Below are 20,171 nucleotides of genomic sequence, written 5' to 3' on the forward strand. Positions count from 1 at the left end.
GGATGAACCTCAGGAACGGTTATGAAACTTTTTATTCCTGATACAGTAACTGATATCGTCAAGCTAAAGATTTTATGATATCAATTCAAGCAGAATAATGATATCGCTACTATTATAAAAACAAAATACTATTCAAAACACAACTAAAATCACAGACTGGTTCATAATAACAACAACAATGTGAATAAAATTGTGATTTTAACAGAATGAACATGTTCTCAGAGTGGTATATGACAAAATTTCGCATAAATTTGCACTTAAATTAGATAAAACCTTACTAAAACATTTTTCCTACATCACATCCGAATGATAATACTCAGTACTTCACTGGATGAGTACTTCATGTACTGAAATTTTGGAGTGAGACTTGACCCCTAGATTAAAGTTTTGTGGAAAAATCATTTATAAAATAATTATAATGCGAGAGAGTGATTGGTCTGCTTCATGATGAATTGCCGCTTTTTAACAGACACTTTTCCATATTTTTGATTTTCTATGGTTCAACCAGCTTAAAACTGAATTAATTTTAGAAAATAGCAAGCTCTGTTTTACCAGATATCTTTTGACAGGCGAGTTTTAAGTTTTCTTTCATAACCTGTAACTAGTGCTTTTTGGCTTAAAATCAAAAAGTAATCAAAATCATAAAACATCACTTAACCCTGAGCCATTGTTTCTTTAATGCTTAACATGTTTATTTCATTTTCAATTTTTTAAACTAATTTTTTGATTTTGTCAAGTTATGAAACAGCTTACATTTCCAAATCAGCTTACTTAGATAGACAGTAAATGATCACTACTTTCCCAGTTCTGTCCTCTACTCCTCTAGCCTTGTGAAAACAGACAGACCCAAAAGTATTCCTGTTTGAACTAGATGAGAACTTCTACTGACTTAAAGCAAAAGAATTACCTGGGGAGGTGTAGCGTACTTCCTGTCCTGAGGGGACCACATCCTGTGCAAAGAGTCTAGGGAATTCTCAGATGACAGCTGCAGTTTTCTGCCAGGGTAGCGGCCTTTCAGTTCCACATCTTCATAAGGATTTTCTTTAGGTGTATCTGTGAAGCAATGCAGGGGAAAAACACAGACTGATTCACCAGAGTCATATGAATCTAAAAATATTTCCTCAGCTGGCAGACTGTTCGAGACAAACTGCTGTTTGCAGTTATTTTTCTTCTTTTGTTTTGGTGTTTTAACCAGAATTTTGTTAAATCACAAAGTCCTTTTTAGAAAGTAAACGACAGAAGAAAGCCTTCATAACTCCCGTACAATGCTTAACATAATTGTGCAGCTCTAGTGAGAGAGAACAGGATGTGATGTCACTTGGAGTATTGCTTAAGATTCAGTTTAAGAATTTTTAAAAACATTTGGTGACTCATTTTCTGACCCTAAACTCAAGAACGGTTCTATTCAGCTCATCAACAGTGTGTCACTACTTTTTTTAATGCAGAATACAGTATTTTACAAAACATCAAATGCAGTGTTATTTAATATTGTTTCAATTAAATAGCGTCACATTAGTTTTGGAATGTTTCAACTAGCAATAGAAAAGTCCTCACTCAAACCCAAGGCCTCTCAAAGATACAGTTTCTTTACAATAAAAGTTTGCCTGTTAAGATTTTACTATGAAACAGCAAATGCATTTGTGTTAATTTGCTTTCTCCATTTGAACTTACGAAGACTTGGAAAACTTTGTGCTATCTATATTGTCAGCAGAAAGATATTCCTGGCTCTCTCAGACTTTACTCAAGCCAGTACCTGCCAAAGGTATTCTCTACGTATAAACCATGTTGGTCACATCTCAAAGTTTGTTGACTTCTGAAACATACGGAGCAATCATGATGAACTATTAACCTGCATCTGTTGATTCCAATACAGGAAGCCCACACATCTGATGGTGCTTGCTCAGTTAACTAATTATAGTGTAGGGTCAACATTAATTGTGCTGCACACCTGAGCAAGGGTTGGAAAATTGTGAGGAGGGGTCACAAGTTAAAGTTAACATATACTTCAGTGTCTTTAAGTTTGAAAAGACCAGATGATGAAAGTAATTTTGCTATGGAAATGACACAATATTGGGAACAATGTAGCAGTGGGTGTTAAGGTGTTCTGATGCTGTACTGGAGGCCTTCATATAGGGGGTAGAGAGTATGTGAGACACAATAGATGGCCAGGAGACCCTCCAACAAACTTTGCTAAGACATAAGACCAGACAGCTGTAGTAGTTAACAGCCTGAGGATCTGATGCAACTCACAAAATGTTCAATTGCATGTCAAGGAATGTATAAAATGATCCATCAGACCATTAATCTCTCACACTAATCAATGCACCACGTCCTCACTCAATTACCAATAATCTCCATGTGTCTCAACACATAAATAACATGCATAACTTCACCTTACTCTCATACACTTGATACTATTACAAGCCTGATATCCCATTTTGATCTTTGAAAATAATGCCAGCTATTCAATTATGACAATGTATAAAATCTTTGCATTACAATTACTGACACATTCTTTCTTGTAGGACAAGAGGCACCAGCACATAACCGGGGGAGACAGGTGTAGCTGCATGTCCTTACTTGGAGTAGATAGTCGTCATCATTAGAAACTTCATTACTGAGGTTGCGACTAGAGAGAACCGAAACCATCTAAGGCCTGATACCTTCTTCTTCACATCTCCTTTCACAATCATAGAATCATTTCTGATTTACAAGTTAGAGATGATATAATCAAACACCTCTTGTTTACTCATTTCTCCATCTCACCACAACCCTAGCCTTGTATCTATCTCTTTGCAGATACCCAAGAACTGCAACATGGCCAAATGGTGGTGAAAGACCAAGAGATGAACGAAACACACTGAAGGACCACCAATGTCACTTACTCTCAGAATGATTGTTCAAGACTTTTTTAAAATTCATTCACAGGAATGAAAATGTTGCTGGCTGGTCCAGCATTTATCATCCAAACCTAGTTGCCCTTAAGATGCTGGTGAGCTGTTCCACTTTGTCTTGGATATGAAAGAAAAAAGAGAAAGTGAGGACTGCAGATGCTGGAGTTCAGAGCTGAAAATGCGTTGCTGGAAAAGCGCAGCAGGTCAGGCAGCATCCAAGGAACAGGAGAATCGACATTTCGGGCATAAGCCCTTCTTCAGGCATTCCTGAAGAAGGGCTTATGCCCGAAACGTCGATTCTCCTGTTCCTTGGATGCTGCCCGACCTGCTGTGCTTTTCCAGCAACACATTTTCAGCTTTGTCTTGGATATGGTCAAGCTTCATGAGAATTTCATAGTTTTATTGTAAGAGAAGCAGGAATAGGCCATTTGGCCCATCGAGATTGCTCCGCCATTCATTAAGATCATGGCTGATCTATCCATCATCTCAGCTCCTCTTGCCTGCATCATCCCCATAACCCTTAATTCCCCTACCATGCAAAAACCCACCCACCTGCGTCTTGAACACATTTAATGAAGCTGCCTCTACTGCTTCCTTGAGCAAAGAATTCCATAGATTCACTGCTTTCTGGGAAAAGCAGTGCCTCCTCATCTCTGTCCTAAATCTACACCTCCTAATCTTGACACAATGTCCCCTAGTCCTCGTCTGACCCACCGACAGAAACAACTTGCCTGCCTCTATCTTATCTATCCCTTTCATAATTTTATATATTTTATAAGATCCCCCCTCATTCTGTTGAAGCTGCACTCATTCAGTTAATAGGAGAGTATTCCATCACATTCCTGACTTGTAGATGATGGACAAGCTTTTGAGAGTCAGAAGATGAGTTACTCACTGCAGGATTCTTAATCTCTGACCTGCTATTATCACTGGTTTTTATATAACTTGTACAGTTTAGTTTCGGTTTAAAAGTAACCCCTAGGATGCTGACAGTGGACAATTTCGCTACATAATGTCACTGAATGCTTAGGAACAATCGTTAAATTCTCTCTCATTGTCTGGACGTTAACTACCACTTGCCAGCCCAATCCTGGATATTGTCCAGGTTTTGTTGCATTTGGACATGGACTGCTTCAGTATCTAAGGAGTTACAAATAGCGCAATCATTAGCAAATATCCTCACTTCAGACATTGTAATGGAAGGAAGGTCATTGATGAAGAATCGAAAGATGGTTGGTCCTAGGACACTACTCTGAGGAACTCCTGCAGAGATGTGCTGGAGCTGAGGTGACTGACCTCCAACAACCACAGCAATCTTCTTCGTGCTAAATCTGAGTTCAATCAGCAGAGTTTTCTCCCCGATTCCTATTGACTCTCATTTTGCGAGAGCTCCATGATACCACACTCAGTCAAATTCAGCCTTGATGTCAAGACAATGAATGCATACTTTATAGGAAATGTTAGAGGATCTTCAGATGGTGGGACACAGGGAATGAATCGGAGGTGGCAGTCCACTGAAGGGCAAGGACACACACAGGGTCTGCTGCAGAGATGTGTGATGAAGGCTTTGCAGGGCTGCCCTTCAGAAGAAGGCTGGTATAGATAACAAATGCTTGGTGTATTGGTAAGTCTGCTAGAAAGACTGAAATCAATATTAAGAAGCATGGAGAAGACAGCATCAACCACCAGCACAAGGTTTTAGCCAACTTTTCTCAGCTTGCAAGGAATGAGCAAAGCCATATTATTTTGGGCGGCACGGTAGCACAGTGGTTAGCACTGCTGCCTCACAGCGCCAGTGACCCGGATTCAATTCCCACCTCAGGCAACGGACTGTGTGGAGTTTGCACATTCTCCCTGTGTCTGCGTGTGTTTCCTCCAGGTGTTTCGGTTTCCTCCCACAATCCAAAAATGTGCAGGTTAGGTGAATTGGTAAATTGCCCGTAGTGTAAGGTGAAGGGGTAAATGTAAGGGAATGGATCTGGGTGGGTTGCGCTTCGGCGGGTCGGTGTGGACTTGTTGGGCCGAAGGGCCTGTTTCCACACTGTCAGTAATCTAATCTAATATTACTCTTGCTGACCGAACCACAATGTATCATTTGATAGCCAATGACTCAGTTTCCATTGTAGCATAAGCAGATGCAGCTCAGTCTCGGCACTGCAGTGGAAGTTTATGCAAGCTCAGATTGCTATCATCATTGCTTAGAATCGCAGTGCTGAAACAGGCTTGCTGTGAGTCACCCTCTACCCTCCAGGTCATTATTAGGAGCACAAATCTGTTGTTCCATGTCAGGATAACAGTATTCATGCTCTCACTGCTATTATTCTGCCAGTTTGTGCTGCTTCCTGCTCCTGAATGTTCTACCTTGCAAGCTAAAGTGGGGACATCAAATGGCACACTGAGTTTCATCGATGGCATCAATGGTGTCAGAGCAGCATTATATATTGATCCTGGTGTCAAATACCTTCAAATTCAGGGACCATACAATGAGTTCAGGTGCTTCACAGCAGGAAGCAACAACTTATATCACTTAGCATCGATACAATAAAATGTCCAAAGGTGTTTCAGAAAAGCATGATAAAACCAGGACGACACTGAGCCACCTGAGGTGATATTAGCTCAAAGCTTAGACAAAAAGGATCTTCATGGAACATGATGATATTGAGAGACAGAGAGGTGTAGGGAATGCATTTCAGAGCATGGGGCTTTGACAAAAGATGACATGATCATCAACAATGGAGCAGCCATACCGGAGTAGGCATAAGAGACCAGAACTTGAGCAGCTCAAATATCACAGAGGGATTAATGACTGGAGGATATTCGAGAGGTATGCAGGGTCATGGAGGAATTTGAAACAAGGATGAGAACTTAAAAATCAATGTGCTGCTGACCTGGAACTCATGTTGTTCAGCAAGAACAGGCATTAGGAGAATAAGAGAAAATAGTATTTTAAAGAACAGTTTTGAATTACTGCACTTCTTTTCACAATGGCTTGGTTAGAAATGAGCATTTGCAGACCTGGACGCAAAATAATCAAAAGAAAAGTTTTGTATTTTATTTTACAGAATCCTTAAGTCCATCAAGTATAAACTTATTGGAGCTTTCAAGGAATCACTGAAGAATTACAATGTCAGGTAAGAGCGGCAGTATTATATTTGTATAGTACAAGGTATAATTAAATGGCTCAGGTGGTTGTTTTTATGAAAACCTGAAGGTGAGGGTAACAGTGAAGGCAAGAGCAAAATATGATCAAATGAAATACAGAAAACAAAGAAATCATAATACAGTAAATGGTACATCAAAATAAAGGATTCAGTGAATGATGAAAGTGATAAATTTTTATACATTTATGGGATGTGCGTATCATTGGCCAGACCAATATTCATTGCCCAACCCTAATTGCCCAGAGGGCAGTTAAGAGCCAACCACATTGCTCTGGGTCTGCAGTCACATGGAGCCCAAACAGGTAGGGATAGCAGTTTCATTCCCTAAGGGACATTAGTCAACCAGATGGGTTTTTCCTGACAATTGGTCGCCAACACTTCTCAGCAGTCCAGAACAGTCCTTTTCTCTGTTTGAGGGAGAAGGAAAAACTGCTCATCATTGACGCCTTCATGCTGTGCTTTTATGCCTGACACAGCACAGGTCAGACTGCTTTCTATTACAATATCTGGTGGGTAAATTTTAACTAAAGGTCGACTCCAGTGGGGTAAATGGCCTGCAGGCAAGCCTGAACTACCTTGGCAGATGGGTTTCATTTCTATAATCCCATTGTGTTGATCAGCAGCTGTTCAGTCAATGGAAGGGGGCATTGGTTAGATATGGATTTTAGATAGGGTCACAGCGTAACAGAGGAGGGGGTTTCTAAGCAGGAGGAATATTTGTGTTTCAGTGAGGAAGATGATACAGCATGGTGGCTCAGTGGATAGCACTGCTGCATTGCAGCACCAGTGACTTGAGTTCAATCCCAGGCTCAGGTGACTATCTGCGTAGGTTCCTGCCAGGTGCTCAGTCCAAAGATGTGCAGGTTCTGTGGATTGGCTATGCTAAATTATCCCATAGTACCTAGGGAAATGCAGGCTAGGTGGATTAGTCATGGTAAATGTGAGATTACAAGGATAGGGTGGGGGCTAGTTCTGGGTGTGATTCTCTTTGACAGGTTGGTGCAGGACTTGAAGGGGCGAATGGCCTCTGTCTGCGCTGTAAAAATTCTATGATGAGGAGACCTTACCAAAAGCTTAGTCAAGGAGATGTGTTTAGGAAACTATTAAAGCAGTCCACATTGACTACAAGCACAATAAAACCAATGGGCTCTCCATTGACAAATGAATAAACTACTGACTGTTTAAATATTTGAAGCCATGAGTTGCTCTTTATGTAAAACGTTTTGTCAATACCTTCACAAATCAAAATTGTACCCAGATAAGATAGTGCTTGAAGCCTCTGTAACTGATAGTTTCATGGACTAGTTGACTGATATGTTTCTACTCCTATAAGTAAGCTAGCTTTTTCCCCCCTAAAAATGTACTTGAGAGTGGATGTACTCTTATTCTCTGCTGGAGATCAGCATTTGCCATTCTTATTTTATGACTCGCTACTAATGAGCAAAGTATATACTCGATTAAATGGCATGGAAGGGAAATGTTTGGCATGGAATGCAGGGAATTAGTTGGCACTGAATTAGCATGGAGGAGCCAATGAGTGGGGATGGGGAAGGGATATGAAGAAGACTAATTGAACTCATATTTAAAAGTTCCCAAATGCTGGCTTTGTTTCACTATACCTCTGAGGATTCATGAACCACAGGTCATGGAGAAGCTACTCCAACTCCATAAAGATGCAAGGGGATAGGAGATGGTGAGGAAGATACTAGGACCCCACAATGGGCCTCATGCAATAGAACATAGAAGAATACAGCGCAGTACAGGCCCTTCGGCCCTCGATGTTGCGCCGATCCAAGCCCACCTAACCTACACTAGCCCACTATCCTCCATATGCCTATCTAATGCCCGCTTAAATGCCCATAATGAGGGAGAGTCCACCACTGCTACTGGCAGGGCATTCCATGAACTCACGACACGCTGAGTAAAGAACCTACCCCTAACATCTCTCCTATACCTACCCCCCCCTTGAGTTTAAGAGATCTTGCTTTTAGCTCGTTTTAACGAGCAGAATTAAGGAGAAGCCCAAAGCCTTTTATTCTTATGTAAGAAGCAAGCGGGTAACTAGAGAAAGGATTGGTCCACTAAAGGATAATGAAGGAAGGCTGTGTGTCGAACCTGAGAGAATGGGTGAGATTCTGAATGATTACTTTGCATCAGTGTTCACTGAGGAAAGGGACATGATGAATGTTGAGATTAGAGATAGAAGTTTGATTACTCTGGATCACGTTGACATAAGTAGGGATAATGTGTTGGGTAGGCTCGAGGTCATTAAGGTTGACAAATCCCAGTACCGGATGGGGTCTATCCCAGGTTGCTGAGGGAGGCGAGAGAGGAAAAAGCTGGGAATCTGACAGATATCTTTGTCGCATCCTTAAACAAAGTGAGGTGTTGGAGGACTGGAGGGTTGCTCATGTTGTCCCCGTACAAGAAGGGTAGTAGGGATATTCTGGGTAACTACAGACCAGTGAGCCTGATGTCTGTGGTGGGAAAGTTGCTGGAGAAGTTACTGTGGGATAAAATTCATTTATATTAGGAAAAGAATGGGCCTATCAGTGATAGGCATCATGGTTTTGTGCGTGGGAGATTGTGCCTTACCAACTTAATAGAGTTCTTTGAGGAAGTGACCAAGTTGATGGATGAAGGAAGGGTTGTTGATTCCATATACACCACATCTACCGCTTTCCCCTCGTCCACCTCCTTAGTCACCTTCTCAAAGAATTCAATAAGGTTTGTGAGGCACAACCTGCCCTTCACAAAACCATGCTGACTATCCTTGATCACATTATTCCTATCCAGATGTTCATAAATCCTATCCCTTATAATTCTCTCTAAGATTTTGCCCACAACAGAAGTGAGACTCACCAGCCTATAGTTACTAGGGTTATCCCTACTCCCCTTCTTGAACAATAATAGAGCTGGCCAAGTCAGGAGTTCAAGCTGCAAGTCTTAACTGCCATTTTAAAATGACACCAGAATCATTCCAACTCCATGAAAATCCTGGCCTAGTCCTCAGGCTGTACATCAATGTCTTAGAATTTGCACTCTCACTACCATTATGGTATAAATATAGCTTTCACCTAGCAGTTAATGCTTTAGTAACAGGGCATATTGAATATCAATAGAAATGGCTCTTGATGTGGAAATGTCAAAGCATAGCTTAGTGAGAGATAGGATTTCAGAATTTACAGAATGGTTGGGGGGGAAAGGTAATGACTGGTTTATGAGAGATACACAACAATAATGTAACAATCTTTTTATTAGGACGTGGGAAATTCAAGGGAGCTTTTGATAAATATTTGCAAACATAAAGTCCCAGTGTTGGTTTAATCACAAGAATAGACATTCCAGGCATGTTATAATAAAAAGTTCATTGAAGCATCAAACTGGAAACTGAACCAGTCTAGTCAGCTCAGTGAACACAATAAATATTACACAAGCATTCAGGGCAGAGATATCTTCAAATATTAACTAGGCACTCAAAACCTTTTCTGTCCATTGCACAGTCTACCACTAATTATTAGTGGTTGCCAATTTTTGGGGAAGTCAATTTTAGGATTTTTAAAATTTCTTTTTTCTTCACAGAATGACTTTGGTGAATGAGGTAGATTTAAGGCCTGTACTTCAAAATAAAGTGAGGTTACAGGAGATTAAAGACACAAACTGTCAGCATTTTAGAATGAGTGCTAAAGCTAGTTTTAAGTGGAGAGAAATGGGGGAATGGGGGTTGCAGGCGGCCTTAAACTTTGGTTGTGGTATCTGAAGGACTGTTCCTACTCTTCTGGGGCCACAAAAATACTTACTTTTGGGTCCATTCAATTCTCTTCAGAAAATTCACAAGATTACAATTGAAATTGCATTCAGATCTTGATGATGCCTTTTGATCCCAATATTTAAATAAAGATGAATCTCACTAGCCTTTGAGTCATTACACATTCAGAAGCCAGTGTCAAGATCTCTCTTCGTGGGATCTGGACAATGACTGCTGTTTCTACCACATCATTAGGATTAAATCATTCTCAATATGCTTGGACCACAGGATGTCTCTGCTAAAAACATCACAATTGTGGACCAAATATTGCCCTTTTTTTGATGAAGTAAAACAGATCAATTAGAAAATACACAACAACATCAATTGAAATATAAAATATAAATTTAGTATCTCCACATCCAGATAAATTGGCTCTTCATACAATCAATTGTTTTCAATTGTTGTAGAATCAAGAACTTTACAACACAGAAAGCTGCCATTCAGACTGTTATGTCTGTGAGAGCCAAATAATAACTTTCTAGCCTCAACCTGATTTCCAGTCGTTTTGTTCGTTGCCCTGTAGTTTACTACAGAAACCATAGAAATGATACACACAGAAGGGGTCATTCAACCTATCTTGTCCATGCCAATCCAAAGACACCCACATGCCCTTTATAATCCCATCTTTCTGCACATGGCCCATAGCCCTATAACCTATAGCACATTTAAGGTGCAGATTGAAGTACTTTTTAAAAAGAGTTTAAGGTGCCCGTCTCCAACTCAGGCAATGGCATCCAGACACTTATCATCCCCGTATTAAAAAAAAGACTTTTCTCACATCCCTCTAATATTTCTGCCACTTCACTTGAATTTATAGCTCGGCCAATTTTTGTACTGTCAGTAAATTTCCCAACTGTGCCCCTTATATTCAAGTCCAAATCATTAATGGAGAAAAGAAACAGCAGGCTTCCCACATCAAGCTCAACAGGACACCATTTGAAGCAGTTTTCCCATTCGCAAAGGGCAGCCATTGACTATTACCCTTTGTTTCCTGTTACTAAACCAACTTTGGATCCAATTCAACAAATTACCCAGTAACCCAGGGGTTTTTACTTTTTGACCAGTCTGCCATGTATGGCCTTGTCAAATGCCTCACTAAAATCATTGTAGACAATACAATATCCACTGCACTACCCTCATCAACCCTCCATCATTGCCTTCCCTTAAAGTCAAGCTGACTATCTCTGTCCAGTCCATGCCTTTCTAAGTTTATCCAACTTCTCAGGATTGATTCTAACAATTTGTTCATCACTGAATTAAAGCTAACTCGCCGATAAATGTTTGGCATTTCCTTTGTACTCTTTTAAAACAATAGAACTACATTTGCATTTCTCGAGCACCTCACCAATTTCTAGTGAAGATTGGAAAGTAATCTTCAGAGCATCTGCTATTTCCTCCCTGACCTTCTTCAACATCCAAGAGAACAATCCATTCAGCTCTGCCGACTTATTCACCTTCAAGGATGCCAACTCCCCTAATACTTCCTCTCTTGTTACGATTAATTTGCCCAGTATTTCACACTGCTCCTTTTAGACTACTATATCCATGTCATCCCTTTTCTTTGTATATAAAGAAAGGAATGAAAAATTAATTTAAAGTTCTTCTCATAGCCTCTGGACCTTCACACAAGTTTCCTTCTTTATCTCTCATAGTTCCCACTTTTTCTTTAACTATCCCTTCGCTCTGTATATTGGTAAACCATTTTTGAGTTTTCCTTTATCTTGCTTGCTCATTTTTTTTTCCATTTCCCCTCTTTGATTTCCTTAGCTCCTTTTTCTCTTGATCCCAGTACTTTCTATACTCCTCTATGCTATCTGCAGTGTCGAATTCTTTGTGACTATCACAAGCTTTCTATTTCTGTTTCATCATCCCCTGTAATTTTCTGGACAACCAAGGAAATCTAGCTTTGGCAGTACCATTCTTAATTTTGGAAGGGACATGTCTGCTTTGTGCCCTAAAGATCTCACTTTTTAGTGTCTCCCACTTTTTTGGTTTCTTGCTAATTTATCCTTTAGAGGTCTTGTCCAGACCAAATCCATCAAAAATAAAATTTACCTTCCCCCAGTTTAAAATTTTTATTCCTGATTCCTCTCTATCCTTTTCCATAATAATATTAATTCTTACTTAATTGTAGTCACCATCTCCACTATAGTCACTCACTGTCACTTCATCCACTTGATCTTCTTCATTTTCCAAAACTAAATCCAGAATTGTCTCCCCTTTTTTCACGTGTCATGTATTGTTTAATTTTTTTTTCTCTGGAGCCAGTACATGAAATTTTCATGCACAATGCCCTGTATATTGTTTGAAACCAGTTGATATTGGAATAGTTAAAGTCTCCTACTCTTATTCCTATAGGCAGAAATTTGTCTACACATACGTTCTGATACCTCCCTCTCACTATCTGGGGATCTGTGATATACTTCAAGTAGTGTGACTGCCACATTTTATACCTAAGCTCAACCCATAAAGGCTCATTTGTTAACCTATTTAATATATCATCCCTTCTTACACTGTAACCAGTACTGCTGCCCACCCCTCTTTATTTTTGTCACCCACTCTATCCTGTCTGAAAACTCAACATCCAGGGATATTGAGCTGCCAATTCTGCCCTTCCTTTAGCCAGGTTACTGTCATAGCAATGACATCATAATGGCAACTGTCCATCTGTGCCCTTAGTTCATCTGCCTTGTTTGTAATACTTCTTGGATTTACGTATAAACAGATCAATCCCATCAATTTCCTTTGCTGGATGCTTTTTAATCCTCACTCCTGTCTTTACAAGTTGCTGAGTATGTCATTAACTAATATTCCACCTCCTGTTTCCTGATTGGAATCTGACCTCCGGAAGCCTACACTTTGGTTTCCATTCCCCTTCCATACTAGTTAAAAACTGAGCTGGGAATTTGTGTTGCAGACGTTTCGTCCCCTGTCTAGGTGACATTCTCAGTGCTTGGGAGCCTCCAGTAAAGCGCTTCTGTGATCTTTCCTCCGGCATTTGTAGTGGTTTGAATCTGCTGCTTCCGGTTGTCAGTTCCAGCTGTCCGTTGCAGTGATCGGTATATTGGGTCCAGGTCGATGGTCGAGAGAATACGTAACAGAGAATTCACCACAAAGGTACACAGGAAAGCCACACACACAGACCAAGTCCTGAACTACGAAAGCAACCATCCCAACACACACAAACGAAGTTGCATCAAGACACTATTCAAAAGGGCCACAACACACTGCAGAACACCAGAACTGCAAAAATAGGAAGAAGAACACCTATACAATGTATTCGCCAAAAACGGATACCCGCGCAATTTCATCAACAGATGCCTAAGGGAAAGACAACGGAACAAGGACATGCCGCAACCCAAAGGACTAGCCACACTACCATACATCAAGAGCATTTCCGAACTGACAGCCAGACTACTGCGACCACTAGGACTCAAAACAGCACACAAACCAACAGCCACTCTCAGACAACAACTCACCAGAACGAAAGACCCGATACCCAGCACGAGCAAAACCAATGTAGTGTACAAAATCCCATGCAAGGACTGCACAAAACACTACATAGGACAGACAGGAAGACAGCTAACAATCCGCATCCATGAACACCAACTAGCCACGAAACGACACGACCAGCTATCCTTAGTAGCCACACACGCAGATGACAAGCAACATGAATTCGACTGGGACAACACTACTATTATAGGACAAGCCAAACAGAGAACAGTCAGGGAATTCCTAGAGGCTGGCACTCATCCACAGATTCAATCAACAAGCACATCGACCTGGACCCAATATACCGACCACTGCAACGGACAGCTGGAACTGACAACCGGAAGTGGCAGATTCAAACCACTACAAGTGCCGGAAAAAAAGTCACAGAAGCGCTTCACAGGAGGCTCCCAAGCACTGAGGATGTCACCTAGACAGGGGACGAAACGTCTACAACACAAATTCCCAGCTCGGCGAACAGAACCACAACAACGAGCACCCGAGCTACAAATCTTCTCACAAACTTTGAACTAGTTAAAACTGCACCAGCTCGAAGTGAAAGACATTTTCAACCTCCCTCTAATCCTTCTAATTCCAATTACTTTCAATCTACACCCTCTGATTATTGCCCCTCTTTCCTCCTGCCAACCTATTTCTAATTTGGAGAAGCCAGTGCTAGACTGGGGTGGACAAAGCTAAAACTCACAACACCAGGTTTATTTGGAAGCACTAGCTTTCAAAGTGTTGCTTCTTCATCAGGTGGTTGTGGAGCAGGACCATAAGACACAGAATTTATAGCGAAAGATTATAGTGTCATGTGGCTGAAATATATTAATTTGGTTTGTTCAGCTCTAAATGCCAAAACTCCAAATGATTTAATTTAAGTTTTTTAATATTTTTCAGCCGCATGACACTGTAACCTTTTGCTATAAATTCTGTGTCTTATGGTCCTGCTCCACAACCATCTAATGAAGGAGCAGCGCTTCAAAAGCTAGTGCTTCTAAATAAACCTGTTGGACTATAACCTGGTATTGTGAGATTTTTAAACTATTTCTAAGCCTTTCACAGTTTTGCACACCTCAAATTTAGTCTCCTCTCAGCCTTTTCCATTTCATAGAAAATATCCTCCTTCAGCCTATCCAATACTTTCTCCTGGATCAAATCCTCCAGCTCTGGCAACATACTGGTAAATCTCTTTAGTAAACTGTCTGACAGTGAGCACATTCTAGCTATGCCACAATGACATAACTATATACAGTTCAGTCTAACTAATGTTTGATATACTTCCAGCAGAAACCTCCCTGCTTTTATATTCTATATAAAACAAAATAATTATTCAACCATTAAACTCTAGGAGACACCCATTTGATTTTCCAATGTTATATTTATTTCAAAGGAGAAAAAATATAATCCATTGTCAGAACTAATTTCCTTAAACATCATCTAGCAAATTAAACTGGTTCATATTTCATGCTATACTTACAAGGAGCTTACTTCTCAGAAAGTAATTAGTGTTGCTTTCAGGCAGATAATGTTTCTTGAAGTGAGATTATATTCACTTGAAATTTGCTTCCTTCCTTCTTTTAAAATTTAAATCTTAAGGTGGTCATAGCCAGTGCATTTCATTACATGTAGGGTTCAAAAGGTGTTGACTACTTCACACTCACTTTGTTACATGTGGATTTGTACTTCGTGGTTGAGGCTGAACCCATTAATTGGCAGTTAAAGAAGTTACGATATTGGCCAAAGACAAAACAGTTCAATAAGTACTTTAATTAGCACACTCAAAATATTACAGGGTGAGATAGACAACCAGCCCCTTTAGCAGTACAGGATCATGATGCATGACTACTTCTCAACCAGTCAAGACGGGCAGGAAGCAAGTGAACTTTACGCTGCTTGCTTGTCAACATGACCAGAGCATGTAGCCCAGTGCAAACATGCTTCTGGCTGCTTGACATTCAGCCAGCAGTGCACACTTGGTTAATACGGCGTACAACTTGACTTCGCTTTTTAACGGCAGCCTTTCCCCTCTACAAGGAGAGTTGCACCAATGCCATGCAGTAGTTGATGGTACAGTGCCAGAAAGTCTTTGTTCAAAGAAGAAAGACTGGTGGAAGAGCTATAGTCCAGAGAGAGGGAGCCAAGATTCTTTGATGTAGCTGCTATCGCAGGAAACCTTACTCGAGAGCAAGAGGTCATATGTTCATAGGATGTCATAAAGGCAAGTTATATGAAGGGAAAGAGTAAAGATGGCAATGAAGGTGAAGTCTGAACCAAGGACTTGACTGCGGCGAAGGAGAAATTTCAATAACCCTACACAAAAGACTTATCCATATCACTGAATGAATCTTCAAATGATACCTTCTAGCATGGCATCATTAAACTTTCATGCTTTTCAATGCACCACACCCTATCATTTATACATCAGCAATTAGAACTCATGCATCACATACATATTTTCTTCCTCACTCTCACACTCTTAAGAGTGCATTTCTAATATATTTCCCCATTCAATAAGTGGCATGTGTAGTGCCACATACATGTAGCTGATGGCTCTCTGCATCATTAGGAACTTCACAACCCTGGTAAAATCCAGACTTGTTCCTCCTTATTTCTAATATCAGGAGAAAAGAATGAAGCCCCCTTTCCTGGCATACAATGCCTCATTCATCTCCCAAGTGCAAACTGTGTCATGTTAGCAATGTCACATGATCTCACCTAGAATGATCTGTTGGCAAAAATGTAGCATTCAAAGCGATCTTCACTAACCTGAGAACTGTAGGTCGGGTTGAAGGAGACAGTAAAGTTCAGAGACCACCTCTGGTGCAATGCAGGTGAGGCAGACACTGCCTCTGGCTGAGATGGAGGTAGGAGAAGAGCTCTCTTAATAACCTTGGTGCCTATGGCCTTCTATTAGCAGCCTTCCACCTCCTCTCTGTGCACACCTCTCTGCGACCTGCGTCTCATGCCCATGTTGTACTTCTGCCCAAGAGGGACAGCAACCAAAAACCTAGTAGTGATAGCAAGCCTTTTCTGTTTCTCCTAAGAGGAATATGTTAAGTTAGGCAAAATGCAATGAAAGGTCACTGGACTTATTCCTGGAATGAAGTGCTTGCCCTAACAGGAGAAATTGACTAAACTAGACCTATATTCCCAAGAATTTAGAGGAACTAAAGATGGTCTCATTGAAACATATGAAATTTTTAAGGGATTTAATAGGATGGTAGGATCTTTCAGCTGTTTAGGAAAAAAATCAGTGACCACAAGTTTCAGAATAAGGGCTCAGACATTTAGCACTATGATGCAGAGATTTTCCTTCATTCAAAGCACTGATTCCATCCCAGATAGCTGTGGGAGCTCAGTCATTGAGTATATTTAAGACAAAGATAGATAGATTTTCGGTTACAATAGGAATTAAGGAATACAGGAAAAGTGTAGCCAAGGTAGAAAATAAGCAATTGTCTTACTAAAAGGCAGAACAAACATGAGAGACTGCATGGTCTGTTCCTGCTACTCTCTCTTATATCCTTGTGATACTTCACATTTTTTTGAGAAATGTAATGTTTGATTTAAACAAATACCTTTCAAACACAGTGTTCATTCAATAGATCAAGTATTTTTTCAGTCAAAGCAATTAAAATATCACTGTTGGGGGAATGTCTGATGATGGAATACATTCAGGGCCAACATTTTATTTCAGCAGACTCTGCGGGTTGAATCTTGTTTTTTTTCTCTCTCTCCGAGTGCAAGTTGTGGCGTGTTTTGGGAGGGATTCTCACCAGGAGGCTCAGTGCATTTACTTGCTATATCTCACCAAATCTACATCAATTGCTGATCCCACTCCTCTGGCATGTCTCATGTCTAATTTGCACCCCATCTCACTGTGCACCATTCCCAAAAATACTCACCTTTCAGTGGATATGCACTATAAGACCAAAATCTCTTGTATCTCTGCTCACTTGGAGGAGCGCTGGTATCTGGCAACTGCTTTGTTCAGTTTCACAGGCAATGATGAAAGACAGCTAAGAGGAGGAAATCTGGTATCATATTCTTCCAAGAGGTACATGGAGGTCCTGATCAACAGTGGGGTGCAACAGAGAGGTATCATCTTCACAACTGTCAGAGGAGGCTCTACCACTAGATGATGCCAGCCTGGTTGGTGGTCACTAGCCAATGCCATCTCCAGGGTGGAGAGGAGCAGGACGCAGTGCGAAAAGATGGTCAATAATCTTCTCCACTAGACCAGCACCACACTGTGCTCTGTATTACCTTACACTCACTGTATTCCTGTCACTGCATCTATCTCCCATCAAGGTTCACACTCTGACATCCCCTCGGTTTAATGCAATACTTTTCCTCACTGCCCCACCTTACAGACTGTCTCCAACTTCCCACATCACAACCTTAAATGTTCTGTGTGCTGCCTCCTCCATAATCCCTTGGAACATTTCAATATCTTCCTCCATTGCATTAATAACAATTCCATCCATCTGCATCTTAACCATATGCCTCTTTTATGTAATTGCAGGAGAAGGGATCCCATCTTGGCATAGCGACCACGGACAGGCTGGTAGGTGCCAGGCAACCATGTGCTCACCTCCTGTAAAGGAGAGAATCCTTGCCCCCACAGGAGACGAGTTGAATCATGGATGTGGGGGTGCTGAGACTTCCAGGAGTTTGCTGAGGGCATGTAGGGGAGGGCATAGGAAACAACATTGGGTACATAGATCAGAACTGCACAATGAACACTTGTCTTTCATTATTCATGTGATCAGTTTTGTCCCTGTTTAGGACCCAGGTATTTTGTTGCATCCTCTGGCAATACGCCTCGGAAACCAGTTAGGTACAGAAGTTGAGGGTCTATGCTGGATGCCAAAGCATGAAGTGGGAGCAGAGGTAGCAGTGCTATATCAGGTCATTCTGACACCCTAGGCCCCACCCCACCATCAACAAATTTTGACTTGCTATGTGCACAGATCTCATGAGTTCCCCAGCAGTGATAGTGCCAGGGATGTGTAACACGCACAGTTGGTCAAATATAGGGTGACCAGAGTTTATGCATTCTATATACCTGTGTCACCAAACAGCTTGTGTGTCCCCAGCCAGAGTTGTTCATTTTGAATGCCCAGTTACCAGTTGTAGATGCAGACTCCTTCCTTTTCAAATACATTCGCAGCTGTTTTCTTCCCCATAGTGCGCGTTCCAAGTGTTGCTCAACAGAAGTGATAGAGATCATTCCTCTGTCAGTGGCTTCCAGTGTCAACGGCTTCCAGTGTCAGGTGGACATGTTGCTGAGACCCCAAACATCACCATCTCCTTCCTCGGTATCATTCCATAATCTCCACAGGCTTCCCACTTCCCCGGATCAGCTCCCAAGCCACATGTATCCCCATACACCTGCCTACCTCTCCCCCAACACTACCCCCACTCCAAGACCAACACACACCACATTTTCCCCCTTTTTCTTGTGGACGGAACCAACCAAATGACAGTGGCCCACCCCCTCGAGTGACCTGACCAACCAGCACTGACCAGACCCCTCGCTGGTGACTACACACCTCCCCCTGCTCCCCACGACTGTGACAATCCTCCCCCCAGAACCAGGCACCTACGGAGATTGCGGCAGAAAAGGACTGACTGTGATCCGCTCCCTGGACTGTAGAGACACAGGCCCTCAAGTTCTATGTCACCCCACTGACCCTTTGGACTCCAGATCACCTGGCCTGGTATGGGAGGCTGCCCTTGATAAGCAATGCTGGGTCACCATGACTGATAGTGCCCCATAGACGTCAATGTGGACAACTCACCTAAGACTTTGAGACATGTCGATCGGGTTGGTGCTGATACACAGTCATAGACTTATATCATATCTTCTTTGACCAGATATCCTGAATAAATCTAGTCCCATTTGACAGCATTTGGACCGTATCCCTCTTAACCTTTCTTATTCATATACCCATCCAAACGCCTTTTAAATGTTGTAATTCTACCAGCCTCCGCCATTTTCTCTGGCAGTTCATTTCACACATGCACCACTCTCTGTGAGAAAAAGTTTCCCCTTTTAAATCTTTCCCCTCTCACCTTATACCAATGCTCTTGGTTTTGGAGACCCCTATCCTGGGAAAAAGAACTTGGCTATTCACCCTATCCATGCTCCTCATGCATCCTCCATAAGGTCACCCCTCAGCCACTGACATTCCAGGGGTAAGGCCCCAGCCTATTCAGCCTCTCCCAACAGCTCAAACCCTCCAATCTCAGCAACATCCTTAAATCATTTCTGAACCCTTTCATATTTAACAAAATCTTTGCTCTAGCAGGGAGACCAGAATTGAATGAGGTATTCTAAAAGCTGTTCTGTACAGCTGCAACATGACCTCCCAACTCCTCTACTCAATGTACTGGCCAATAAAGGACAGCGTGTCAAATGCCTTCTTCACCGCCCCCTCTACCTGTGACTCCACTTTTAAGGGACGACACAACTGCACCTCTACATCTCTTTGTTCAGCAAAACTCCCCAGGGCCCTACCATTAACTACATAAAAGGTTCTTTTTTTGGAATGGCAGCTAGTGTCAAGTGGTGTCCTGCAGGGTTCAGTGCAAGTGTTCACTTTATATATTAATGATCTGGATGGAGGGACTTGGGGCATTCTGGCAAAGTTCACCGATGATACAAAGTTAGGTGGACAGGCAGATAGTTCTGAGGGGGCGGGGAGGCTGCAGAAAGACTTAGACAGTTTAGGAGAATGGTCCAAGAAATGGTTGATTCAATTCAATGTGAGCAAATGCGAGGTCTTGCACTTCGGAAAAAAGAACACA

At 41.6% G+C, this 20,171-nt stretch overlaps 1 protein-coding gene across 1 annotated transcript in view; it reads right to left on the reverse strand.

Annotated features, from left to right (window-relative positions):
• Positions 1 to 20,171, reverse strand: part of dennd2b (DENN domain containing 2B) — a 354,188-nt gene that overhangs the window by 127,145 nt on the left and 206,872 nt on the right. The window contains exon 7 of the mRNA XM_043705852.1: positions 908 to 1,053. Within this exon, the coding sequence (XP_043561787.1) occupies positions 908 to 1,053 (146 nt within the window). The remainder of the gene's footprint in view (positions 1 to 907; positions 1,054 to 20,171) is intronic.

This window comes from Chiloscyllium plagiosum, chromosome 16 (assembly GCF_004010195.1).
Source record: "Chiloscyllium plagiosum isolate BGI_BamShark_2017 chromosome 16, ASM401019v2, whole genome shotgun sequence".
NCBI lineage: Eukaryota > Metazoa > Chordata > Chondrichthyes > Orectolobiformes > Hemiscylliidae > Chiloscyllium > Chiloscyllium plagiosum.